Raw genomic sequence first — 27,637 nt, 5'->3', positions numbered from 1 at the left:
TTCTGGCCCGGAAGTCCGGTCCGCTGCATCCAGAAGGACTAAAGTCCCGGTTAAGCGTGCAGGCGACTGCAGCCTGAACTGCGGTCCGTTTGCCCTATTAAGGAAAGCCTAAGACCGCGGCCGAGCACGCGTGCAGCAAGCATCCACACGGCGAAAACCCGGCGACCTGTCTTCGAAACCACAGAAGAGGGCGAAGAAGGGGACTGGCTCTACCCGGGGCTGCAAGGTGCGCCCGCCGTGCCCTGCAGCACATTTCGACCCAGAGGGTCCCCCTGGCTTGGCAGGAAGTGTCAGGGCGCCGGTGGATCGGCCGATGGCCCGGCTGGCGCTGGCAGCGAGGAGGGGGATTGTGGGTCGAGGTCTCTCGCTCTTCCCTGCCAGATCAGGAGGCGCTAGGGCCCATCCCCAGCGCCGGTCTCTCTGCCGGCTCAGGGAAACGGCGGAGGGAGGGGCCGGCGGCAGCTCCAGGCGAATTTACAGCAGGGAACCCGAGGAGAAGACCGGCGAGTCGGCTGCCTCCTGCCGCGCAAGGGGCAGTTTCGCCATGCCGGTCCCGGTCTCCGATCCCTTCCCACCTCCTCCTTAGCCCGATGAGGATGAGTCCCTGGTCTGATCAGAGCGCGCTTCCTTGGCTCCCCACCGCTCAAGACATAAGACGGACCCGGCGGAACCTCCCGTGTCCTGGTCAGCAGCGATAGTGTCCGGACAGCTGCTCCTGAGCAAAGTAAGGGACTGGTCTTTCTTCGGGTGATCGGGCGTGTGTGCGTGTGTGTGTGTGAGAGAGAGAGGGGGGGGGGTGTTCGCCACTCCGGACTAGCAGAGGGGGTGTCGCTTGATTGAACCGCTGCGTTTCCCTGCAGATGGTCTGATTTGGAAGGGCTGGAGGAGAGAGATGTGGGATGCTGCATATCGCCCAAGGCAGCCTTCCCCAACCTGGCAGCCTCTCCGTAGGCTGGGACTACAATTGCCATCATCACCAGTGGTGTGGTGGGCATTGTAGTCCCCATACAGCTGGAAGGGGAAGCTAGGATTAGATTTATGGGGCTTCATAGAGTGTATGTATGTCTGAGACACACACGCGCGCGCACACACACGTATTGGACATACACCCACTCACATAGATATACTATATAGGCAGAAGGATCTTAATAGAGAACAGTGAAGGCCTAGGAAGGGACATCTGTGGACATTTGTCTGCGTTTCAGTCCAGAGGATTGTAGGGTTCATAGCCCTGGGAAAAACCTTCAGCAAATGGATGTGTTACCCTTAACTCTAGATCTAAAGGATGTCCAGACAGAGACTTGTAATATGTTGGGGCCAAAATAATAAAGCTTATTAATATGGTTAATATGGTAACATCAAGCATACATTTAAAAGAGAGAATATTGGACAGTATAAGCAATATAAGGTTGCTTAAGCTTCTGAAACATTTTTTTTCTTTTTTAAAGATGAAAATTACTCTATTTTTAGCCCTGAGTTAGGCAGATTGCCATTCTTTAAATGTTTCTCAATAATGAATTTTAGAATTATGCTCAGAGGTGACATGGATGATAACTAAGTATGTTTTAAGTGTGATTTTCACTTAGATGTCATGTGTGTGCTTTGCCCTGATGAGGCATCTACTTAGGAGCATCCTGGCCTGTTGATACCCATGCCATCAAAGAGGTTGTTCAAAGTCTAATGGCTCATTAATGACAGCAGTCAGCTCTAGATCTTAATCCCAGGCTACATAAAAGCAATCATACATGTGATCTACGGTCCCTTTGCGCACATACATTCTCTTTCTTTCTCTCTTTCTTTCTCACCAAAACACCGAATATAGAGGTCTCTTTATATCACTCAACTGCTCACACACATATGTACAGAATTCCCATGATACGCACTCCCTGTTTCAGATGCAAAGACTTGCTTGCTCCTCATCGCACGCTCCTACATGCATTCTTTCTTTCATCTAAAGAGTTCCTACAATGTGGAGTGTGGGATCTGTTCATGTGTGTGTTCTAATACACACTTTTCTCTTTAGTTTCTCAAAATATGTTATCTCACGTGAATAAATGGAAATCCCTCTTTCCCTCTGTGTATATCTTTTGTGTTCTCTCTTTTTAGATAAGCACTCATTTATCATCTCCCTTCTGCTATAGCTTTCTACATTTGTTCCCTCTTTGCCCTGTATTTTTAAAGGAGGCAATACACGATCACATCTTACACCTGAATTTTCATGCTCACATACAAAAAGCTCTTACAAGCAACACTGGGTATGTTTTAAAGTTCTGTGACGTGGTGATTGGGAAATATTGGGCTTCTGCTCCAGAGTGTTTGAAGGAGCATGGATTAGGCAGCGCGTGAAGTTGTGTTCATTGGAGAACGAATGAGAGCAGCAACATATAACCTTGGAATATCATTTTGGGAGACAGATGGAGGATTTTTTTGTTGTTGTTGTTGCCAGTGAAGCCTCTTGCTTTGCTAGGCCCTATATTCCTTGTTGCATCTGCATATGTTGGGTAAGCGCAATGAACTCTACCATGCAGATGCACAAGGAGGGAGTTCTCTTTTTCCAAGTCAAAAGGATCAAAAAGGTTTCCCCCGCCAGGCCAATGTTTTTTTCTAGAAGGAGTTAGCATTTTTAGTTGTCTTTTCTCTGCTATCTCCTACCTATTGTCTGAAACACAGCAATTGCCTATCCTAAGACATGTTCAGACCAAGTCTCTGTAATTCCTGCTTCACCCATTTGCAAAGTTCATTTGTTAATGCCTCTCTCCGCTATTTCTGAAGTCCTCCCTTCTATTGGTTGTCGCTAATCTTATTTGTAGGCCTCATCTTGTTTTGACATCAAAACAAGTTGCATTACTTACTTTTCTAAACAGCTGGTGGTATTTCTTTTTGTTAATAAATGCTGGATGTGCATTTCTTCTGCTGTGTAGTTTGAACAAGAAGAGATATTTTCTGCCTTGTCCCATTAGCCTTGCGAACAAACAGGTTAGTACTCACAACACAGGGACAAAGCATCATTGATGCAGTTCAATAGATGTAACTTATGTGTCTCTGAGCAAACATATTTTAACACATTCCTTGAGCTCATGCTTAGTGCTATACAAGACAGCTGATTTCATGGGGAGGGACATTTTTTTTCAATTTAATAAAATTTGGAAACAAAGATTCCGTGTGGTCCATTCCTTGTAATTGAATTAGGAGTTTAATGCTGGTTATACTTACTTTGTCTCATATTCCAGTATGATATTAATAGTGAAATACAAGAGGTGTTTGAGATTTTAACAACAATATTTTTAAAACAGCTATTGTTGGTTTATTGTTAGTTTTTATCAAGACAGATGGTTAATAATATTAGCTAGCCAGAATGTTGCCACTTCTTTTATGTCCTCTTGCAGTCTCTTATAGGAAAGATCTCTTTAATTTTTTCTGTGTTTATCCAGGAAGGATGAGTGAAGAATTTTTCATGGGTGTCCTCATATGCTGCAGACTCACTGTGCTTGAGCCAGTTGCTGGTCCTCGACTGTTTTTAACAGTTTGATCGCGTGAATCATTTGCAGCCAGCAGTGGCCCCAAAGAACCAAATCTTCTTCTGTTTAAAAAGGCTTCCTTCCTGGACCTGTGGGTTTTGCAACAAATATTTGAAAGCACTGATACATTGATACATTCATAATCTTAAGGAGAAATATAAAAAGTTTAGACATTCATATTCAGTAACTGAGCTATGAAATTACTCCCAAATATGTGTATATGTGTGTGTATTTTTGATTGCTTTTTTTGCTCTTCCTATTAGTTATCATTTTTTCCCGAGTAATACAAAATCTTTTATACGTTCTATAAAAAAGATACAGAAACTTTTTTTAAAGAATGAAATAATACTTGGATTCTATAGCTAGATTTACCTGGTATTGGATTGTTTCCTCAGTTTAAGGTTGTTACATCTGGCTGACCTTGTCTAGGCCTTGAAGCTAATCAGGGTCAGTCCTGCTTAATACTGAGACCGTCTATCTGCGAGGAATACCAGGACTGTGGGCTAGATTGCGAAGCTGAAAAAATATTGTAGAAAGCAGCAATGACAAACCACCTCTGTATTTGCTGTCAAGAATACTACATGAATGCATCCATAAAGTAACCAGGAATCAAACTGGACTTGAAGAAGATGGTACAGATTAAGTAGTTTTAGTAACTACTTAACTGTTCCTCAGCTGCGTCTTGCCCAGAAGCCCAGTTTAGGAAACATATGTAAGTGCCATATATCTTTGTTGAGTATTGATTATCACAAATGTGATAGTAATTCAGATTGGTTTCATTGATTACAGTTAGAGCTATGAATATGAATATTCATATCCTATAACTACTTATTCTTAACCTATAAAGTCAAGAATAACACAGTTCAAGTATACTCCTGTGACAAAAAGGTTCACAAAGACAGCAGTGTGCTTTGGGTGCAGTCCATCCAGTCAAGGTACCACAAGCCCAGGAATGAAAGAGTTGAATTGTGACTGTGTCTCAAAAGGGTGCTTACAAACCCCAAAACGGAGCAATCAAAACACATCCACCCAACAGAGCACGTTCATGGAATATGTACTATATCAGTAAGAGCATGTCTGCATTGTGGTCCCCATCCTTTTGTCCCCATGCTCAAGTGGTGGTAATGCTTCTGATTAATTTAAAAATAATAGTGGCTATGATTAGTAGTGACCATATGCAAGAAAAGTGATTCCAGTTTCTGGTAAACAGAACCTGCTGCCCAGAAAGGATGCTGGAAGATTTCACTTTTCTATTGGTAACTGCCAGCATTTTAACAGAAGAAGGAACATAAAAAACACAGTTATATTCCAAATGTGCAAATTAGCAGAAAGGATTAATAAAGAATAAAAAGAGTTATTGAATAAAAGATTACCTTTAACTGGATGTTTAACTGGATGTTATGGCCTAGCTAGCGTACTTCTAATAAAACTCATTCAGAACAAAATGCTCAATGACCAGGTAGAAACGGAAATGAGACTGAAAGGAAGAACGTGTCATGGTTGGCACAAATCATAAGCAGAATATATCTGGGATCAGAGTCTTCACCACAGAAACATGTGGGACTTTCATTATTAGACCTATGGACTTTAGCCATTAGGCCTATCAACCACAGGGGGCAGAGGAAAATAAAACTTCTGTAGATCTCTAAATCTAAAGCAAAATATTTAAGAGGAACAGAGCAAATGAATATACATAAAACCAGAAAGAATAAAATGCCGCAACTGAAAACCAGGGTGCAAAAGGAACTGAGGACCATGAAGAAAAAGAGGAACAGAGGCACCTGTCAGAAATGGGCAGGCAATAAGCCAGAACTGTGAGCCAAATACAAAACAGGCTCACAGAATTGTGCAACGGAGTCATCAGAAAATGGGCTAAGAATAGATTCATAGGCAAACGAATATAGTCATGCTTATCAGAAAGCAAATTGTAAATCAGGCCCCTAAGCTTGGGGTTTTCTAACAAGACTGAATTTTTTTCTTTAGTATGTGATATCTATTTGGTTCTTTTGGTGTTTTCAAAATGCTGTTCTTCCCCTTCAACTCTTGGGATGAACTGAGTTAATCCTCTTAGTTGAGAATTCTGCTCACATCAACAGAAACATGTCAAAAATGGGAGCCATGTGTACTTTTGACAGAAAATCAACTTTCATAAGGTTTCGTTTCTGTTTGGATTTACATAGGAATAATTGCCATTGAATTTAATGGAACTTCTCTGCCATTGCCTCTGCCCTTTGGAACATTCTCCCCCCAGAAGTGCGGCTAGCCCCTTCTCTCCGGGTTTCGGGAAAGAACTGATACCTGGTTCTGGCAGCTTGCATGGGGCAAGAAGAGCTTTCACCAGCCCTAGGGGTAACAGGTGCCCTGATGATGTTCCCTGAGCCTTATAATTTTAGTTACCATCAATTATCTTGGAAGTTACTTAATATTTATTTAGGATAAATTATTACATTGTTCTTTTGTATTTTAATTGGTATTTATCTTTTCTGCAAACTGCCCAGAATCATTTTTTAACGAGATGGGCAGTGACAAATTTGATATATAAATAAATTAAATAAATAAAAACTTAATTCTCAATAGATTTGTATAGGATTACACTGAAAATGGGGTAAAGATTACTCTCTTTTCCAGTAAAGTTGGAAGACAATAACTTTCTTTGGTAAAAATTAAGAGTGTTATCTTGTATTTAAGTTCCAGTGCCCTGAATCTTTCATAATCCACTTACCTTTTAATTTAAATGTTCAGGTGACACAGGTTTTACTCTACAAAGTAGAAGAGTATTTTGAGCATGGAAGGTTCCAGTCCTATTTATTTATTTATATTTCAAATTTGTCACTGTCCATCTCACTGCTATATCATATTATCTGTCTGTCTCTTCATCCATCCATCCATCCTATTCTATATCATCTATCTCTATCTATCTATCTATCTATCTATCTATCTATCTATCTATCTATCTATCTATCTATCTATCTATCTATCATCTAGCTTCATAGTTAGTTTTAGGCGCCTAAGGCATCTTAAGTATGTGTCTGTTAGTTTAGGTGCATTATGGACTGTATTTTGAAATGAAGAAACCCAGAGGCAACTCAAAACATACCCATCAAAAATAACTAGGCAACTGAGGAATGAATAGAGAATCCCCACTTTGCCATCTAAAGGTAATGTGTTCCAATATCCAGGAACCTCCCTGTACGTTACGGATTTATAAATGCAATAAGCCTTTAAGGTAAGGAAGTGTTACTACTTTTTTTGACCAGTGAATAGTGATGAGATACTGAATTGTCGGGAAACAAAACTTGGAACTGAACCCATTGTATATTTACTCTTGTATCCTTATATCATCTTTTGTTTAAAAAATAAATGCTTTAAGTGGCTGGACATGTATCTCCTGCTCAAAATTATTTGTTGCCGGTGTCTGGCTTTCCCCGCTCAAGTCCTCTGTTTGCTTTCTGAGTGACGTTCCATTGTGGTATGTTGGCTTGTAGCTTAGTGCCATGTGTGAGCCTAGCCATTGCATTTTTAAAACCATGCTTTATGGCTAAACATTATGCATTTATCTAGCCATTGTAGTTTAATCAAACCGTAGTGAAAACAAATGGTACTTTACAATAGTGTGTGACTCCATCAATATGTGGAGCCCTATTTAAATGTATATACAAGTTTCTGTAAGAATGTGCTAAGAAATGCAACCACAATCTGGATGTGTTGGGCTTCAGCGAGCATGTACAACCAGCACAGCCAATCCATTAATATGCTATACAGTATTAGCCCAGCAACCTTACTCGTGCCTAATTTAACCACGCTTTACTAAATCAAACCAGGTTTTTTTGGATTTGCACAAAATGCTTAACCATAAATGAACTACTCGGTTTGGATTCTCACAATACACTGAGCTAAAATCTTGTTACCTGGTGTTTCATTGTGTGATGTGAACACCAAATGCCCTTTCAACAGCTGTTTTAAAGTTTGTGGATGTCTGCCCTGCTCAGGAAGCTGTAAGAGCTAATTAGCCTGAATTTACTGAAGCAATGTAGATAATGGGAGTACTGCAGTTTTCCTCATTAAGTTTAGAACACAATTAGAGTAGCAAGTAGCACTCCATTTCCTGTATTAGACTGCAACATAATACTTGAGTGCTAGTGCTCTAATTGAAATTGAGGCCTGGAAGTAATTGTTACCCATCTGCATTTTATGATGCAAGCCTTGTTTGGGACTGGGACTCCTGATTTATTTCAGATTAGTAAGAGGAATGTTGTAGAGAAAGCCATTCTCACCTTTCCCCACAGATCTAGTTTAGCAGGGTCAAAATATGTGTCCAATGATGAGCATTGCTGGAGGTGAGGGAACTTCCATACTTCCATGATACGGTAGAAGCAGGAATTCCTTCTCAATTTTACAAAAGGGACAATTCTAGCCAGTCTGCTTCACAAATCTCCTGGGATCCAAATGAACCCCAGGAAATGTGCCTGGGAGAAATGTTATAGCAATCTTTTCTGCTTCTTTTCTGTTTAGCACAGGTATGTCGAGGTCCAGGTACTTGGAGGCATGGAGTATAGCTATACCACAGAATCTAGTGCACCATAAGGAATCCTGAGAATTTCATCTTTCACTTAGAAAGAACTGGTGAAAAGAATTTAGCCTTTGCAATTACTATGACATATATAAAAGGCAGAATAACCATCACCACCACCACCTTGGGAAGGACTCAATAGGTGGATAAAAATGCCAAATCCAGTCTAAATATCTGACTGTGCAACCAACAATAATAATAATTATAAGTCATTATAAATAAAAAGTCGAATCAGAAATGTTTCTACCAATCCATAAATCGAGAGACTGCAATGAACCAGTCAGCACCTGACCAAGAAGAAACACTACAGTTCTGGGCACAGCTATGGGACAACCCAAAAAAATACAACAAGAATGCAGCTTGGATAAAGGAGGTGGATAAGAATAGAAAAGAAGCTGAAATGAAAGAACCTGTAATAACAGCAGAAATGGTGGAGAAAAGGGCAAAGAAGATCAATAATTGGTCAGTACCAGGTGAAGATGAACTGCATGGTTTTTGGTTGAAACACCTGACTGGTCTGCACCCACTCATTGCCAAGCAGTTTAACAGTATACTGCAAGGAGGTGTAATTGAAGATGAGTTAACATCTGGGAAAACCTACCTGATAATGAAAGATCCAACAAAAGAGGCAGCACCAGGCAACTACAGGCTAATTACCTGCTTACCAACAACTTCCAAATTGCTAACTGGTGTGGTAGCTGATGCAGCCAACAGCATCTAGTTGAAAACAAGCTTTTACCATCTGAGCAGAAAGGAAACCGCCCAAATAGCAGAGGAACAAAAGATCAGCTCCTAATTGACAAGATGATTTTGGAAAACTGAAAGAGAAGGAAGGCCAAGTTGAATGTAGTTTAGATTGATTACAAGAAGGCATTCAACTCCCTGCCACATGATTGGATAATCAAGTGCCTTAAAATAACAGGAGTCAGTAGAAACATCAGAAGTTTTATGCAAAGATCAATGGCACAGTGGAAGACACAGTTGCTGCTCAATGGTGGGGAGGTTAATATCAAGAGAGGAATCTTTCAAGGAGACTCACTATCACCACTGCTATTTGTCATTGCATTGATTCCTCTGTCAACAATACTGAACATGTCAGGCCATGGCTATCAAACATCCAAAACATCTGCCAGGCTGTCCTACCTCCTTTACATGAATGATCTGAAACTGTATGGAAAAACATCATCTGAAATAAAATTGCTGCTCAGCATGGTCTGAATATACAGCCAAGATATTGCAATGGAGTTTGGACTGGACAAATGTGCTACCCTTACTATCAACAGGGGAAAAATAGTGAAAACTGAAGGAATCAAGATGCCCTATGGAAATAACATCAAGAGTCTGGATGAAGAAGATCACTACAAATACCTGGGCATCCTTCAAGCTGACAATATCAAGCACATTGAAGTCAAGAAGAAGGTTAGTAGTGAATACATCATGAGAGTGAAGAAGATCTTAAAGTCTAAACTCAGTGGAGGAAATACCATCAAGGCAATTAACACCTGGGCAATTCCAATCATTAGATACACACCTGGAATACTGGACTGGACTCAAGCAGAACTAGAACCCTTGGATAGGAAGACCAGAAAAATAATGACAATAAATCATGCCCTTCATCCACACAGTAATGCTGACAGACTCGACTTATCAAGAAGCATAGGTAAGGCATGGAATGTTGCAAGTGCATCAGGCAGTTGAAGAAGAAAAAAGCACATTAGAAGAATATCTGAAGGACAATGAAGAAGATGCACCGAAGCTAGTACATCATGAAGGCTTACTGAATACCAAAGAAACCAAACTGGGCTGTAAGAAAGAGCAAATGAAGAATAGAAAAGAGACATGGCAAGGCAAAGTATTACATGACCAGTGCATAAAAAAACTAGCAGCCAAAGCAGATGACAACAAGACCTGGCAATGGCTAAGAGCAGGAAAGTCGAAGAAAGAGACAGAGGGGCTAATTCTGGCTGCACAAGACCAAGCCTTAAGAACAAATGCATACAAAGCCAGAATTGAGAAGACAACAACAAACAGCAAATGCCACCTCTGCGAAGAAGCTGAAGAAACAGAGGACCACCTATGTTTATGAAGATTCTCAGTCATCCAGGTGGAATTGTCTGGAGGTTGAGCCATGACTCAACCTCCAGACGAGAGGACCACCTAGTTAGCTGCTGCAAGAAGATCATACAGACTGACTACAAACAATGGCATGACAAAGTAGCAACAATGGTGCATTGGAATACCTGCAAGAAATACCATTTGCCTGCAAGCAAGAAGTGGTGGGACCACAAAACAGACAAAGTAACAGAAAATAAAGAAGCTAAAGTGCTCTGAGACTTCAGAATTCAAACAGACAAGCACCTGCCACATAACACCCCAGACTTAACAATTGTTGAAAGAAAGACAAAAAAGTCTGGTTAGTGGACATTGCAATGCCTGGAGACAGCAGAAGAGAAGAGAAAGAACTGGAGAAAATCACACAATACAAAGACCTGCAAATAGAAATAGAACGACTGTGGCAAAAGAAAGCAAAGATAGTCCTAGGTGCCTTGGGTGCAATCCCAAAACATCTGGAGCACCACTTGAATACTATCGGCATTGATAAAATCACCATCAGTCAATTGCAAAAGGCAGCTTTACTTGAAACAGCTTACATCCTGCAACGATATCTTTAACACCATCAAACAATATCTGCCTATCCCAGGTCCTTGGGAAGGACTCAATAGGTGGATAACAACACCAAATTCAGTCTAAACATCTGGCTGACTGTGCAACCACTACCACCAATAATAATAAAATAAATGATATGCAGTTATGTTGTGATTCCTTTTCATCCTTGCCATAGCCATGCAACATTTATTAACACATGTGAATAAGCTGTTGCAAATCACACACAGCAGACAGAATTGTCACAGTACTTTGAATTGCTTAGAAGCTGTCATTCTGAACCATGCTGATCAGGAATTTTAGAAATCATAGTTCCTAGAGGGTATCCATTTTGGGAAAGCTTCTGTGGACATTAACCATAGTATTGGTTCACCCATTTGCCTATGCCTCATCCAATGATGTGCAAGTTTCTTAATCAGCTGCTTCTTAATTCAGACTTACTCTGGAATGCTTCTTGTATGTAAAAAAGCTGCAGATCAGGCAGAAATTAAAATCATAACATCTACTTGTTAAACTTTTGCTTAACACGGCAGAAGCTCTTTAGCGAAAAAAGGAAGGCACCTCTATGTTAGTAGATGAAAATATATCTATTATATACAGTATACAATAAAATATATCTATTATCCAAATAGCTCAGTCTTTCCAGCTAAAGCCCTCCAGATGTGCAGGGAATTCTGTGAGTTGTCAACTTATTTATAGAGGGCTAGATTGGCTAAGACTACACAATAGTGTAAGGTCTGTATTCAGTCCAGTAGACTATAGGATGTCATCTTCCCCATCTCAAGCTGATGAACAACTTCAGGATTCAGGAGTTAAAGTTTAGTTTAAGAAACTAATTTCTCCTCCACAAATTAATAATGTCCTTTTTCTTCTCCTTATTTTTAGGTTTTTGAGTGCAGTACAAAATGCCAACCATTGTCACTTTAATCTTTCTGCTTTTAAGCATTGCAATTATTGTTACTATTACTCTTGTCCAGATGAATCGGAAACAGATCCTTTCTCCAGGTCTAAAGGTAGGCTTAAATAATGAGCTTGGATTTATGCCACATCAGATGCTTAATTGAGATCTGGGCTTAACTGCTGAGCCAATGACATAATATTGAAAGCAAATGTTTCTGAGCATGTGAAAATACTCAGCCCAGGGAGCAGCTACATCCAGTCTCCACACTCCTTAGTAAGAAGATGAGTGGCACTGTGCAGATTTAAGCCTGAATACCTTCTTTTCTCTAGATCAGTGTTTCTGAACCTTAGTGACTTTAAGACTTCAACTCCCAGAATTCTCTAGCCAGCCATGCTGCCTAGGGAATACTGGGAGTGGAAGTCCATTCATCTTAAAGTTGCTAAGGTTCAGAAACACTGCTCTAGATTCTCTCCAGATATTCTGCCCTTCAACAACCATAATCCTCAGCCAGCACTCTGCTAAAGGACAAGGATAGAAAACCTGAGGGTATCTTGTTTAGATAAGAAAAATGCAGCATATGGTAGGTTTTAGCTGACCAGTTACAGGGAAGCTGCCAACAATTGTGGGGCATATGGAAAAAAATTAATATAAAATGCCAATCAAGAAGAGTTACACTCATGGGTGCTTTGATAATTAATGTAGTAATTATATAAAATGCGAGGTTAGTACTGAGAATATCTCTGGCCAATTACATATGAGAAATCTGAAGCTACCCACCGAAAGCGTATACAGCTCCTTGGAAAAGGATGCATTTTAATCATACATATTTTCCTTAGGGCAAGATTTGGATCGATGGGTGTAACTGCTAGATTCCCCCACCAGTTACAACTTGTTGATGGCGTTATTCTTCTAACTGTCAATTCCAAGGCAGAATAAAAGGGGGGACATTACTGATGGAGTCAGTTCAGAGTTTGAGATGCATGACAAGTGCAGTTCTGTTGAAAAAAATTAATGCAACTGGTAGAGGTGGTAACATTTTTTCAGGCTCACACAGAAGCCTGAAAAACATTGCACCGTTTTAATGAATTGCAGACACTGTGTGCTTGGCTGTGGTCCAAAACATATCTTCTGAATCACTGCAAATTATAGTTATGGGAAAACAGTTCTAGTTCTGAACTAGGCGGTGAGGCGGGACAGGAGACAAATTGTGTTCCCTATCATATGTTGGACTTGTTCCATTATGCAGCTATTTACTTCTTTTAAAAACACGCTCTCCACTAATTCTCATAAACCATACAGTACTTTGCCTTTAGTGCTACAATTCCAAGCAAATTTACTTATTTCCAAATAAGTAACTATGGAAATCTCTTGGAGCTCATCAGTATTTGCTCCCTAATCTAGTGTCTTTAGGATTGCTGCCTAAAACACTTTATTTCTTATAAAACAAGACCGTGTTCTTAAATACACTGGTGTGGGGCCACTGAATTCAATGGACAATATTACTGCCTCAGAATATTACTATAACAATAATACTTCTTGTTCACTTGGTCACACATGAATCACTTTAATTGTTTCTGTGTGAGTCGCAAATATTTGAACATGAGAGTTCCATTGCATACATTTACCCTGGATCACAAGATGGAGCTTTAGAGAGCAGTGTGAACTCTCAAAAGTCAGATCTGTACTGTAGCCTCAATGAAAGAAATATGAAACGATTCTGTGAGTGTAAAGAAGCATTGCATTTGTTTCTCTTGAATAGCTCTGCCTGCTGCTGCTGCCTAGCAAGCTGGCTTTTGATGCGGAGGGAGGTTTGCACAGTAACATGTGACATGACAGCCAAGCCTTGGGTTGTGCTATTTTGCTACCTAAAAGGAAAGGCAGGATGACACAGACACTCCACATTCAGAAGTTAACCTGACGGTGGGATTACACTGGCAACCATCAGAACTTGCTCAGTGCTCATTTGGACAAAGGCTGCAGTGTAGCAATAATGACATTAGCAGCATGTGGGACATGGATAGGGTCACCCTTGCCCTCATATACTGTGCTGATGATGTGCATGGCCTGGGCTGCCTGCCTCTCTACCTCACAGTTGCTAATGGCACTGTCTCCAACATGGTGCCCTTAAGATACACTGGATTTCAACGTACATAAGAGCCATGGTGGCTGCAGATTTGGGGGACTAAAGTCCAACACATCCAGAAGGCACCTGATTGGGAAAGGTTCTGTTGGAAGAAGGTAGCTTAATGAGATTGTTAATGGACCAAAACAGCATCCAACAAATATTACTAGGGTTAAGGGATGGAAATGGCCAGGGGTCTCAGAGGAGTCAGCAGACAGGGAGATGATCAGAAAGAGTAGGAGAGTTCCCACTGCTGTCCAGTCTATCTCTGCCTTCCACTAGGACCAGACAAATCCCATCAAAAGTATGGTGATGGGGAAGTCATAAATAATATTGAGCTGTACAAAGAATTCAGTTGCTACTCTTCAGGGATTGTAACCTCTCTCTTCCCTATGCCCTCCTCAGTATGGAATAGTGCTTGATGCTGGTTCATCTCGGACAACAGTCTATGTCTACGAATGGCCAGCAGAAAAAGAGAACAATACCGGAGTAGTAAGTCAGACCTTCAAGTGCAATGTGAAAGGTGAGGAAGAAATGTTGAAATAATTGCATGGAATCAAAAGAGATCACAAGAATTGAATCGTCTTGGTGGAGGAGAGGAAGGAGAATCAGTTTGTATGTCTCAGTTATACTCAGCTCCTGTCTAGCACATGATAAAATGATTTTGAATCCTGAATCAAAGATGTCTTCTCTGCTTAGAATTGCTACAACAAAGGGACAGATTTTTCAGTCTGGAATCTAACCATGGACAAAATCATGCATGAATTGTCATTTTCATGTCTATAGAACTGTGACACTGATAGAGGACATTTGTTTTCAGCTGTCTCTGCTTAATGGAAATTGCAGTGATAGTTTCTATGGGACTCCATGAAACAGGCTAATGAGATGGTTAGAACTTAGGTTTCAAAATACAAAGCAATTCTATGTTGTTATTGTATGCTTTTATGTCACCTGAATTCTGTGGACCTTTATAATTCTTCTTTCTTTTTATCTTCCCTATATCTGAAAGTGAGAGAAGTCAATCTGAGAAAGAAATTACCTGTATAGTCATTGAGTTTCGTGGGCAGAGTATTTAGCCCTGGTCTGACCAGAGCTCATCAGTTTTCATCTCTAGCTTTCTCATGTTTTGGACAACATCATTTCCAGATCACCTAGGCTTTAAATGTTGTTTGATCTGTTGCTTTTGAATTCTCCACGCAAGGGTGTTTTTTGTTTGCAATGGCAGGTACTCTCTAATTTGTATATCTAAGTGAGATCTTCACCAATGGGTACAAACTTACAAACATCTCTGCTCATGCACGCAATTAGGTATTGCAATATCCATGGCAGCATTTGATGTTCTTCCAGGCTAATTATACTATAAGAACTGTAAATATATAGGAATGGGAGCCTCCAAATAGAATCCTATGTGAAAATTATTGGCTTTGTAGCACTGCTTTTATGACTAATGAAAGGGTAGACAAGCCGCAGTCTGAAGCAGATTCTCAGTTTGATTATCTCACATGATCAGGATTTTTTTAAGGTAGAAGACCACATATTTGAATATTCCCCATGTTAGAACAGATCATTACCCTTTCTAGGTGCTCTCTTCCTTTGGGTGTGCTCACTGAGTAAAGTCAAGCATATCAGCTGTCAATCAATTTTAGCAGATTAAAAGCACTCTTACCATGTTCTGTTCAGACACACAGTGTTTTCTTTCCTAGGATAAATTCCAAAAAAGGCATTCTGCACATTTTTAGCTTGGACAGTTTGAAGTAGAGGAAAGTGTATTGTGTAGAAATATCACCAACCCACTTTCCTTACAAATCTCAGAGGTAGTTTTATGACTGTTTCTAAAATTGCAGATTCCTTGCATGGTCAAGCATTAATAGTTACATAAGCAAATAAGCTTATACCTACAATACATAGTAGCTGGGTTTTCTGGGCTTCAGCAGATAAGTGCCAAGGTATTTATCTGGTTTTCAGCAGAGGTTTTGCCTCGTGACCCAGTGAGGCTTCCTCATTGCAACGATTTAAAAGTGGGGACTGCCTTATGGCATTTGTAACCTGTATAAGATGTGAACTCAGAGGGTTGCTTGGTGATTGGAGGTTTAGTGGAAAATGTCAATTAATCGGTTGCTGGGAATGGTGCTATCTCTATTTTGACTGGTCTCCCTAATCGATTTGCTGTGTGTGGCCTGAATCAGGTGCCTTGCTGAGTAGTACATCTTATCAAGCTCCACATAAATGCAAGATACACTAGTAGGGCTATCGTATATAGGTTGCAAAAATCTGGATGACCGCTAGTGGAAGCAAAGAAACTGAGTTTCTGAGTTTTGTGATCCAGAAGTAGGAACCCTAGTCATGATTACAAGACAAATCTTTTCCTGAAATATGTGCTCTAAATTGCTTTAAACATACAAATAAAATAAAATGTCAAAGGAAAGTTAGCTTAGGTCAGAGTCGAGTAAGAAAAATCATATTGTGTTGAGCTTGGCGGAACTAACTAAATATTTTAATTACTTCTTCCTAGGTCCTGGGATATCCAGCTATGGCAGTAACCCTCAAGAAATTGCTATGCCCATCAATGATTGCATGAATAAAGTAAAGGAGAAAATTCCTTTTCATTTGCACAGAAGCACACCTGTCTACTTAGGAGCCACAGCTGGCATGAGACTTCTGAGGTATAATAGGAAAACTATAGCACATTCTGAGATGGCTAGGTTAAATAGAGCTGCTGCACATAATTCTTTATTCATTGTTTCAGTACTAAGTGCAGTAGAACAGAATAACAGTTCAGAAGAACATTTTCTCCTTATTTAACCCATATTAATCTATGAGTTTAATAGATAAGGGGTATGTTAGCTGATGCTATACACTGAACAGAGATTGTCATCTTCCCTAGATAGACTTTGGGAAATAAAATTTTTGCTGAGATTAAACAAATTTTTAACGTCTTTAAAGAAGGTCAATCCTAGGTCTGAATGTTCCTGGGTATTTCACAATAGTATTAGTTTTTCTAAATGAGTTTGGGCCAACAAAAACCTTGATGTTCTCATTTGTACTCTGGGCTGCCATAATTGTTTGGCAACCAAGGAAGAGGAAGGCTGGTGGGGCTGCTTCATTGTTGTTTTCAATATGCCTGTTTTGTTTTATTTTTTAAAAAACCTTGTATGTATAGATTTTTATAGGATATGCAATGCAAATAATGACCTTTAGAGTTTCCATAATTGAAATCAAATGTTTTTTAGTCTTTTTTTTTTTTTTAAAGAGTCAAACATTGAAATTCTGTCTTACTGCTACTGAATGAATTATAAATAGGTGCCCATAAAATTATGGTCAATATTTGTTATGATACCCAACTGTGATATATATATATATATATATATATATATATATATATATATATATATATATATAATTAGGATCCATTGCATTTTATCTTGTGGATGCCTGGCAACTATTCAATCTCTCTAATGCATAAGCATTTCAACACAGTATATACTGTATCTGTTATTTACAAAGAAGGACATGCACTTTTGGAACAGATTTACAAAGCAATACCATAGATGTCTATTCATACATAATTTGCATTCTATTCAGGAGCACCTACTTCTAAGTAAGCAAGTATAGACAATTATATATACCAATAGAGGTGAATATGTGTAGCTCAGGGTTGAACTATGGAGTCCTTGGGGTTCTCTGAGCTTGGTTCTTTTCTTGCAAACGTTTCATTACCCAGCTAGGTAACATCTTCAGTGCTAAAATGGGATGGGGTTTGCTCTCTATTTATATACTGTGGCCTGCCTTGCCAGTGCTGGTGGGGGTGGGGGTTTTGTTTTGCTCCTCTGGTAGTTCCTTGATTAGTATATGTTTACTGCTTGATTGTGTGCCTGGTGGTAACCTTTGCTTATCTGGGTGATGATTGCTGGTGAGGCGATCTTCTGGTCTTTTGTCTCTTTTGAATAGTATGTAGATGCTGTTTATCTCTGTGTGTCTGTTAATTGCTGCCTTGTCTGAATACCAAGCTTCCAAGGATTCTCTTACATTTTTGGATTTAGCTTGGTCTAAAATGCTGACAGTTTCCCAATTAAAATTATGGTTTAGTCTGTCCATGTGTTGTGAGATTCAGGAGTTCTCATCATGTCTTCTGACTGATAGTTGGTGTTCGTGGATGCACTCTGCTAGTCTTCTGCCTGTCTGTCTTACATAGTGTTTGTTGCAGTCCTTACACTGTATGTTGTAGATGACTCCTGTTTTTTCTTCTTGTGCTACTGGATCTTTTGGTTTACTTAAGATATTTTGGAGTGATTTTGTTGGTTTGTGTGCTACAGAGATGCCATGTGGTTGTAATTGTCTGTTGGTGGTTTCTGAGACGTTTCCGATGTATGGCAGTGTGATCCTTTTCATAGCTTGTGTAGGTTGAGTGGTCAGGCACTTTTTGATAAAGTTGCGTGGATATCCATTTTGTTGGAAGATGTTGTATAGGTGGTCCACTCCATGACTCTGTAGCACACAAACCAACACATGGACAGACTAAACCATAGTTTTAACTGGGAAACTGTCAGCATTTTAGATCAAGCTAAATCCAAAAATGCAAGAGAATCCTTGGAAGCTTGGTATTCAGACAAGGCAGCAATTAACAGACACACAGAGATAAACAGCATCTACATACTATTCAAAAGAGACAAAAGACCAGAAGATCGCCTCACCAGCAATCATCACCCAGATAAGCAAAGGTTACCACCAGGCACACAATCAAGCAGTAAACATATACTAATCAAGGAACTACCAGAGGAGCAAAACAAAACCCCCACCCCCACCAGCACTGGCAAGGCAGGCCACAGTATATAAATAGAGAGCAAACCCCATCCCATTTTAGCACTGAAGATGTTACCTAGCTGGGTAATGAAACGTTTGCAAGAAAAGAGCCAAGGTCAGAGAATCCCAAGGGCTCCACAATTATATATACCTGACAGAAAGCCTCATTGATCTTTCTAAGGAAGCATGGATAAACTTGCAGCTTTAGTGTAGCTGCATGCATTTTGGGGCTTGTTCACACATGTATATTCATAACTCATCCGCTCTAATGATGTTTGTATGAGCCAGCAAAATTAATTAAGATACAACCTGGTATAATTTCAAACACAATTTTTTCCAAAGAGTTTATGCATTTGATTGAAATGTTAAAGTAATCAGATGATATGTACGCATATATGAATCAGCCTTTGATGGTTTCTTGTTAAAGGCTGTTTTTCCAAGTTAAAAAAAGATCATCAACTTTTGGTAGTTAGTCGATTTAGTAAATTATGAAGAGTAAACATCTCCTTTCAGACACTCAGCATTTTGTGTTCTGTGAATTACTTAGGTTGCAAAATGAATCAGCAGCCAGTGAAGTCCTTCAGAGCATTCAGACCTACTTCACGTCCCAGCCCTTTGAATTTAGGGGTGCTCAAATCATAACTGGGCAAGAGGAAGGGGTATATGGATGGATTACAGCCAACTATTTAAAGGGCAATTTCCTGGAGGTGTGTGGAATATTCTGCATGTTTTACTGAATTCTGTTGTTTCTTACATATTTGAATGGAGATATGCTGTGATTAGCATAGGCTTCCCACGTATTATGGAAGACAAACACCAGGGTAGTTTCCTGAGTATACTAGCACAATGTATATTATATAAAATAAGCTTAAATGTGGCAGTAATGTTAGGAAAGGCTTGCCAGCAAAAGTTCCCATTTTTGTTTTGCTTTGTCTAGCACTGATTTTCTGTATGCCAGATGTAAGCATCTTGTAAGGTATTTAAGGTATTCGTTATAGTTTACTAATATGTGTTCATAAAAATTCTGGTCAAGTAATAAGGAAGGAAACCCTTTTTGAAAATTTCATGGACAGTTTAATCTATAGACTACAAAGTAATTCAAGGAGAAACCAATAACAATATTTTTCACATTCTGGTCACATTTGCAGAACCTGTTCCTCAGTTTGTGGTCTCATTTTTGTCCCTTGTTTATTTGGTCTGAAGACAAGGGGAGATCCTGGATACTGTTACAGAGTTGGCTGATATAGTATGCAATGCCTATCCATAGTCTTTTCCGTTCTTTTTAAGAGATCTCTTTCTTCTCTGTTTAATGCTAAAAGATCAAATTGAGAAGAGAGGAAAAAGTGGAGTGGTTAGGCTGCCACTATTTTTGTGGCTAGCAATTTGTTCCTTTTTATATCAGGTTGGCTGACAAATTTTTACAGTGGAACATTTCTTTATACTGAGGATTATAATATCTGTAAACTTGTAAACATTGTATGGTATGTTCCATTGCATAGGCTGAACATGCCTATCTGTGTATTATAATTTACAGTATTAATCTTTCTTCATAGTGCATATTTATTTTTGAAAAAGTAGTAGTGTTTCAGCTTTATTTCAAAACTCCATGTAAAAGTAAGGAATCACTACTCAAAGCTACATTTTTATTCATGCTGTAAATAATACCCCTGTGATTCAGATACATTCTAGCTCTCTACTAGTAATATCAGTGTATGAAACATGCTGAGGCTTGTACACAGATGTGCAATTCTCAAGGAGTTTGTTGGTATATTTGTCAGTTCAGCTCTTTAAATGAAGAAGAAAAATACTAAAAGTGCTCTTTCAACCTTCACTGTTAGCACTTTAATACATTTAAATAATTCTGGCATACTACTTAGTTGTTGTACCCAATTGTCATTATAACTGAAGCTTTATATAGGAAAAATAAATAATCCAAACTGGAATAAAAAAAAAAAGCAAGGGTCTTTCTAATGATGTCTGTGTGTGTGTGTGTGTGTGTGTGTGTGTGTGTGTGCCATTATAACTAAGCCATCCCTAGCTGAACTGCCCATCAATAATAAAAATAATTTGCATAAGAGCAAAATGCAAGATAATAAACAGCAACACAATTTAAAAAAACTGAGCAAGAGTCAGCAGTGTAACTTAGTACCTTTCAGATACAGCAGAATGTATAATAAAATCAATAAAGTATATGTATAATAAATGTATAATAAAATCAATAAAAATTCCAATGAAGCTTAGTTGAGAAGGTACTAACCACTCCAATCTTTCAAACAAGGTTAATGTGAGTCCTCTCTAATATTTCCACCAGACTCCATACCTCATCCCATTTGAGCAGTGTGATTTTCCAAAATAAAAGAGAAGTATACCAATAATCTAGTTTTGATTGATGGAATATGAATGCATGGTAGAGTTTTGAAAAGAAATATATTAGTAAAACATCAATAAAGCTTTAGGGTAAATACTTTTATCCTATTTCAGCTTATCCAGTATGGACTCCATCAACTTCAACTCCTAGGAATCTCAGCAATGAGAAATTAGAGGGCATCCAGGTTGAGGAAGATCGTCCCCTGAAGCTGGTTACACAAACACTTGCCCAGCAAGAGAGTTGTATCTCAGTTTAGGAGTCTTGGCAACCCTTTGGCCTTTCCACTCAGCCTGCTCATTTCTTTCTTGGTGGCATCTCTCAGTAGACTAGAACATCTTTCTTTAATTAGCCAGTTTCCTGTTTCTTCCCAACTAGGAAAATTTGGTTACCGATTTTGGAATAAGCAAGCAGTGGTTTAAGTCCATAGTTGGTTTGTTCTGAACCTGCAACTAGTGTTCCTGTTATGTTCCATTATGGAAGAAAGGTGGGATATAGATATGATTAATTTGATGCCCCCTGCCCCGCTAGCATACTGTCAAGGAGATAAGAGAGCTGTTTAATCACATCTTGGCTTAACAGGTTGAAATACAATCAACCTAATCTAGTCAATAACTTGATCACAATTATCCAGTGACTTGCCCCTCAGAAACTTAAGTCCCTATTTTCTATAACCACAGCCACATATTCTGCTACTGTTCATGCTTACAGCACTGCAGAGCAAATGTGGATTATAACCAGTTTGAACAAATACAATATAGTTGAGCAGTTAAGGTGTAAGAGGGAGACTCAGGTTCAAGTCCCATTCATTCATGGAGGAAATGGGATGATCTGGGTGACTTTTCTCTTAGCCTTACAGGGTTATAGTTTTGCAGTTAAAATGAGTGGGACACCCTCCAATGTGTATCACCCCGAGTTCTCAACAGAAAAGGTGGGATATCAATTCAGTGATAAACAACACACCATGAGGAATTCTGCCCTCTGATGATATGCATAGGATTAGCAGTCTTCCATATCTCTACTATTAAAATGTCTCTGCGTTTCCTCAATTGTATTTTTTTAAAGAAAGTTCTACCTAAAAGAATCCCACAGACAATCTTAGAGAGATTTTTCCATTTTGATTTGAGCACTGTTTTTTAAATACAGTATCTTCTATGTTAAGGAAGAGAGGAGCAGAATCCCACATCAGATGATATTTCATCTTGGTCCTCTTTATGTCTAGAAAAACCTTTGGAGTGCTTGGGTCCATCCCCATGGAGTAGAGACTACAGGTGCACTGGATCTAGGAGGGGCTTCCACCCAGATATCGTTCATCCCTGAGGAAACCACACTAACTTTCAACAGCACGCTACAGGTGCAGCTGTTTGGATACCCATACAGTGTGTACACCCACAGCTTCCAATGTTATGGGAGAGATGAAGCGGAGAAAAAACTGCTAGCTTCAATTCTGCAGGTATGACGTGTTTGTTAGGACTTAACTCTGGGATTCCCAACATGCTGGCCAAAGTCCCCAGTGTTCCAGCAAGCATAACTTTTGATACCCACTAGGCTCCCTTATTTCCAGGAATGTTCTGGGCATAAATAAAAATAAAAATAAATATAAAATAGATAGATAGATAGATAGATAGATAGACAGACAGACAGATTTCTTCAATAAATTAAAATGGGGATGGGGTAAGACTGCAGCACGTGCTTTGTGAATGTCTTCTAATGAAATCCTTCCTGGCTTTGTCTTTTTTCTTTTGTATGTGTTTTGGTGAACTTTTAGAATTCCAACAATAAATCTGGGATAAAAAATCCATGCTATCCTCAGAATTATAGAACTGTTCTGACAATGAAGCATTTGTATGGAAGCCTCTGCACAGCATTTTTAAGGCCAGAGAACTATAGCCCAAGCCAGTCTGTACATGTCATAGGAACTGGAGATCCAGTCCTTTGCAGGGAGGCAGTGTCAACGTTATTTGATTTCACATCTTGTAGAGACGGAGAAGAGTGCTCATTCAATGGCATCCACCAGCCAAAGGTGAAAGGGAATTTCGTGGTAAGTCCTAGTTATTAGCTGCTCTACTGCACTGTTCCTTCATTTGCTTTGTTTGGCAGAGCATGAATCTTATAGTTGTTGTTTCTAATGTTATTGCATTGTAGTCTTTATATTTAATCTTTGCTAGTGGATCAGAAGGTTGGATATATATTTTTGCTCTGACAAAATAAATCTTCAGGTGGAATGTTCTTTCAGTCACTAATCTGGTTTTATTCATAGGCCTTTTCTGGATTTTACTACACGGTCAATGCTTTGAATTTAACTGGACAATTTTCACTGGCTGAGTTCAATTCAAGCATGTGGACTTTCTGCTCACAGGATTGGAACCAGGTTTGTATCAGTCTCTAACTTTTGAAGAAAAATAAAGTACTAGTAAAAGAGATTGCATATTCCTCAGTAAAGTCAACTTTACTTCAAATGCTTCAAGAAAAAGCTACTCCAGAAAATGTATTTATTAATAATAGAGCTCTGTGAAACTAGGCATCATTCCAGCTTCATACTGCTGGGAGTGATCTAGGCAAGTTGAACAAGTGCTTAAGACTGCAATACTAAGCCCACTTATTTGGAAAGAAGTCTCACTGAGTATAATGGGATTTCCTTCTGAGTAGACACGTATGGGACTCTCACATTGAAACCCACAAGGCATCAATGTGCTTACTGATCCTAGATTGTGCCTTTTGATTTACATTATTTGAAAAATAGAACATAAAGAGTATTCTGTTCTAAAGATTACTAAGAAAATTTGAGTTACATCAGACTTTATGTTTTATCTGGAAAAATATATATTTGAAAATAGACTGAAATGGTTGCTTCCTGACATATTATTTGCCTACGTCTTGAGATACTTGAGTTTGCACTTAACTACGTCAGAGATCTTGCCATGAGATTTCAGGAAGATATTTTCCTAGGTACGGTATTTTAATAATTGTGATCACAACTGAAGAGCAGGAAATAGAATTTTAAAACATTAAAGCTTACTTGGATATCAGTAGTCACTTTTGTTTTTCAGCTGCCATTTATGCTCCCTAAATTTGAGGAAACATATGCAAGATCTTACTGCTTTTCAGCAAACTACATCTATTACTTACTTGTACATGGGTATAAGTTCAACGCTGAGAACTGGCCTCAGATTCATTTTCAGAAAGAAGTAAGTTAATTCTGTTTTACTTTATTTAATTAAGAAAGTCTTGAAGAATTAAGGGATCTGGAAGGGATTCTGAGTAAGAGACATTTTACAGCACTTCTCCACAGCCTTTCTTAGAGCCGCCCCAATAAAGAAATTGGCTTATTATGGTCCAGCTATGAAACATGGCCAGGTGGCAGATTTGGGGGCTTGCAGAGTTTTAATTCGTACTATTAGGCAGAACTTAAGTAATTAATCTGGATTTATCAGTTAGATTTAGATTTTATGTATTAAACATTTTCAGATGGTCCTGACTATAGAAAGAAAGAAACATTCATTTCAGGGCCTCTATTTTCTTATCTTCCTCTGTGCATTAAGAAAAAAAGGCAATACTTTGAAATGTCATGCTGATTTTTCTCTGCAGCAGCTCTAAGACCATTCTGACGTTATTTTTACAACATGACAATCACTGCACAGTGAATTTAATCACACATTGGGCTAAGCTATATTGTGATTTGCTTGGCTTTGGTTTAGTATGTTGGATAAACCCAACTAATTTGGTAATTCAATAAACTCTGGTTAAATAAGCTATAGTTTAGCACAATGTGTGAACCAAACCGTATCTTTCTTTTCATATATTCAGCTTTTGGAAAAGATAAACGTTTGCTATGTAGCTGTTCTGCATAAAAGTTCATGTTCAATACTGTAGGAGTTATTTGTTTTTAAAGTGTCCGTATTGTCCTTCAAACCAGGCCAAAAGGTTTCAATTAATCTTTGGAAGAATAAAATCAAATAAAATAAGAGGATTGTAAACAAAAAGACCTTCTCAAATAATTGGCCATTATTAAAATGTATAATTTGCAAGAATTTTACCACTGCTCACTGCTATATATCATGGGTGATAAAACTAATATCCAAAGTTAGAATAGTGGCTCGTTTTGATTATAGTTTCCCTAATATGCTTTAAATATACGTACGTAAAGATAGTACAGTTCTGAGTTCTGATTTAAACGCTTAATCTATTTTCCTTAAATGCAGAAAGGAGAAAGAATACGTGAACTCAAGGCTTGTATAAATTTATTTTTGTCTTCAAATATCTGCACTATTATTTTTTTAAAAAAGCAGCAGACAGTTATCTTGCTGCCAAAAAGGCTACCCTCATCTGTGCATCCAATTGGCAGAGATAGGTCATGGTGCCACATGTGCAAGATTGGTGAAAATATTCTAATAGCACACAGCTGTTTCAGCAGATGGGCAACTTTGTCTGGGCTTGGAAGCTAAGGGATGGGCCTGATTAGTACTTAAATGAGAAATTAGAAAGAAATCCCAGAGTTGTACACTAGACTTGAGCAACTGAAAAAAAAAACAACCCAAAAGAAGATAATGGTAAACCACTGCAGTATGGTTTTAAAATGTTTTAAAAATTACAAGGATACATCCACTTAGTCACCAGGAGTTGAACTCAATGAAAAGGTGTCTTTACGTTTACATAAAACATTTGCTTTTCATAGTAAGAAAAGCTTTATATTTTAATAGCAGTAATATAGTGGTTTTTTTGGTGTGTTTTAGGTTGATAACAGCAGCATTGCCTGGTCACTAGGCTACATGCTTAGCCTCACCAACATGATCCCAGCAGAAAGCAATAGGATCTGGTTCCCTATGAATCCTTCTCTGTTTGCTGGACTCCTACTCTTCTTCACAGCAGTGGCATTATTGTGTCTGATTTTCCTGGTATATTCATATGTTCGGTCTCGCATGCGAAAGAACACTTGTCACGTTGAACATGTATTTGCTGTAGAATAAAACAAGTTCACAATGGAGACCAGAACTTTCCCTAATTATGTAAAAAGCAAGGAAAAGAACTCATAGCTATAAGAAAGTACCCCATTCTGAGTACCTCAATCTATTTTAGTTCTCCTCTAGTACTATGATGCAGTTCAGGATGCAATTGTTTAGATGCAGCAAGAAAAGCAAGAAACCAAAAAGGCCTAGGATGTGAGGGGTGGTGGGGTATCAGAGGGAGACATTTTTAATTTTAATTTATTCCAGATCTAGTAAATAGCCTTTCCCCCGCTTTTTGGGGGGGGGAGGAGGGGGAAATCACCTACGGTAGATGTTAGCCAGGTCTATTTGTATTTCTGATCAGGATGATTTAAAGAATAATTTGAAAAATAACCTTTCAAAACATTCATGAAGTGGGAGTTGGTAATCCACTACAGCAATTAATGACAAGAACTCCTTCAAGATGAGTTAATACGAAACGTAGAAGCCTAATTTCTATACACAGAAGGAATGTGACAAGAATAATCAAGGCAGATGGGTATTGGGAAAAATATGCTCCAACGATGCTGGGAAAATAATTCCTACATATTTAGGTTTACTGGGCAGGAAAAATCTACAATCAGGAAACGGCATAAGAGATGGCATAAGAAACCACATACAGCTCTACTGTCTCTAGAGCATCGCTGCCCACCAATTGCTGTGCCAGTGATGGAACCCATGGATCACCTATGCATGGAGGAAGTCAATAAACTCAGTGACACGTATCTCCTCTCTACTGTAACACATATGATACCCAGTGCCCCCAATCCATCAGCTTGATGGCAAGTCTGCAATACCCCAGGTATCCTCCCAAATCTTTCTGTGTTGCTCATAAACAGTGTTTTGGAGCTCAGTATACACCACTGTTCTTTAATCTCACTCCCTCCAGATCTGTTGGGATTATAATTCTCAGCCAGCATGGCCAATGTATCTAAAAGATGCCAAGTTGGAGAAGAAAAAGAAAGCTTTAAAATGGCCCTGTTGTGAGAAGGATTCAAGATCCAGATGAAGAAAAGATTCTTGATAAACAGCCAAAGGGAAAGGCTGGGAAACAGTTTTAGACATAGAGACACTCAGTAGTTCTCTACATCATACATGAGACTGGGAAATGAGAAAAGATGAATGCTACTTGTCTTTTGCACATCTAGAAGAGAAAATAAAAATTTACTAGAACTCAAACTCACATATTATATATTAGAGCAATTTCCTAATCATTCAGCCACAGCAGCAGAGACATCACACACATTATAGAACATTTATTTATTTCCTCTCTTCCTGGAACAACTGACAGAGGCACCGGGAACATCTGCAAAAACCCTACATGAGTGGAACTGATATTCTGCATGGAGGGTCTGGTTTGAATCTGGAGTGCATTCCCACACAAGAGAAAATGGGGAAAATATGCTTCTCATTCAGGCAAGCCTAAACCAGTTGCATGACCATGCATGTCCCAAGAGCCTAGATCTGGCATGGGAACTATTCTTCTATAGGGCTCCCCAAATTGGCACATGACATTCTCCAGACCTGGCACACTTCCTTTCTATGATGATCATATCTGTGTTTCAAGCACTGTTCTAGAATCAATCTGATTTTCCAATTTTTAATTGTTTGCCTGCGCTACTTAATAACCTGTAGCAGTAGTTCTAGTTATTAGAGCAAGGATCCTCATTTTTGTAAGACATTCATATCTAACCAAGGCAGCTAACAAATGT

The 27,637-nt window shown here is 39.0% G+C and overlaps 1 protein-coding gene across 2 annotated transcripts; it reads left to right on the top strand.

The window, feature by feature from the left end:
- The first annotated feature begins 96 nt into the window (after window positions 1-96).
- Window positions 97-25,919, top strand: ENTPD3 (ectonucleoside triphosphate diphosphohydrolase 3). 2 transcript variants are annotated; one of them, XM_007436680.4, is made up of 10 exons: window positions 98-724; window positions 11,638-11,765; window positions 14,181-14,298; window positions 16,288-16,438; window positions 19,123-19,282; window positions 22,163-22,393; window positions 22,709-22,981; window positions 23,201-23,311; window positions 23,991-24,128; window positions 25,674-25,919. In XM_007436680.4, exons 2-10 carry the CDS (start codon window positions 11,658-11,660, stop codon window positions 25,905-25,907), a joined length of 1,524 nt encoding a protein of 507 aa, XP_007436742.1. In that variant the 5' UTR covers window positions 98-724; window positions 11,638-11,657; the 3' UTR covers window positions 25,908-25,919. The 2 variants fall into 2 exon arrangements, with proteins under 2 accessions (XP_007436743.1, XP_007436742.1); XM_007436681.4 differs by lacking the exons at window positions 11,638-11,765; window positions 14,181-14,298 and having other exon boundaries at window positions 97-724.
- Window positions 25,920-27,637: the final 1,718 nt, after the last annotated feature.

This window comes from Python bivittatus, unplaced genomic scaffold (genome assembly GCF_059951505.1).
Source record: "Python bivittatus isolate LINGU-HERP-01145 unplaced genomic scaffold, Pbiv_v1 ctg000610_np1212, whole genome shotgun sequence".
Classification (NCBI taxonomy): Eukaryota; Metazoa; Chordata; class Lepidosauria; order Squamata; family Pythonidae; genus Python; species Python bivittatus.
This window is presented reverse-complemented; position numbering and strand designations above follow the sequence as displayed.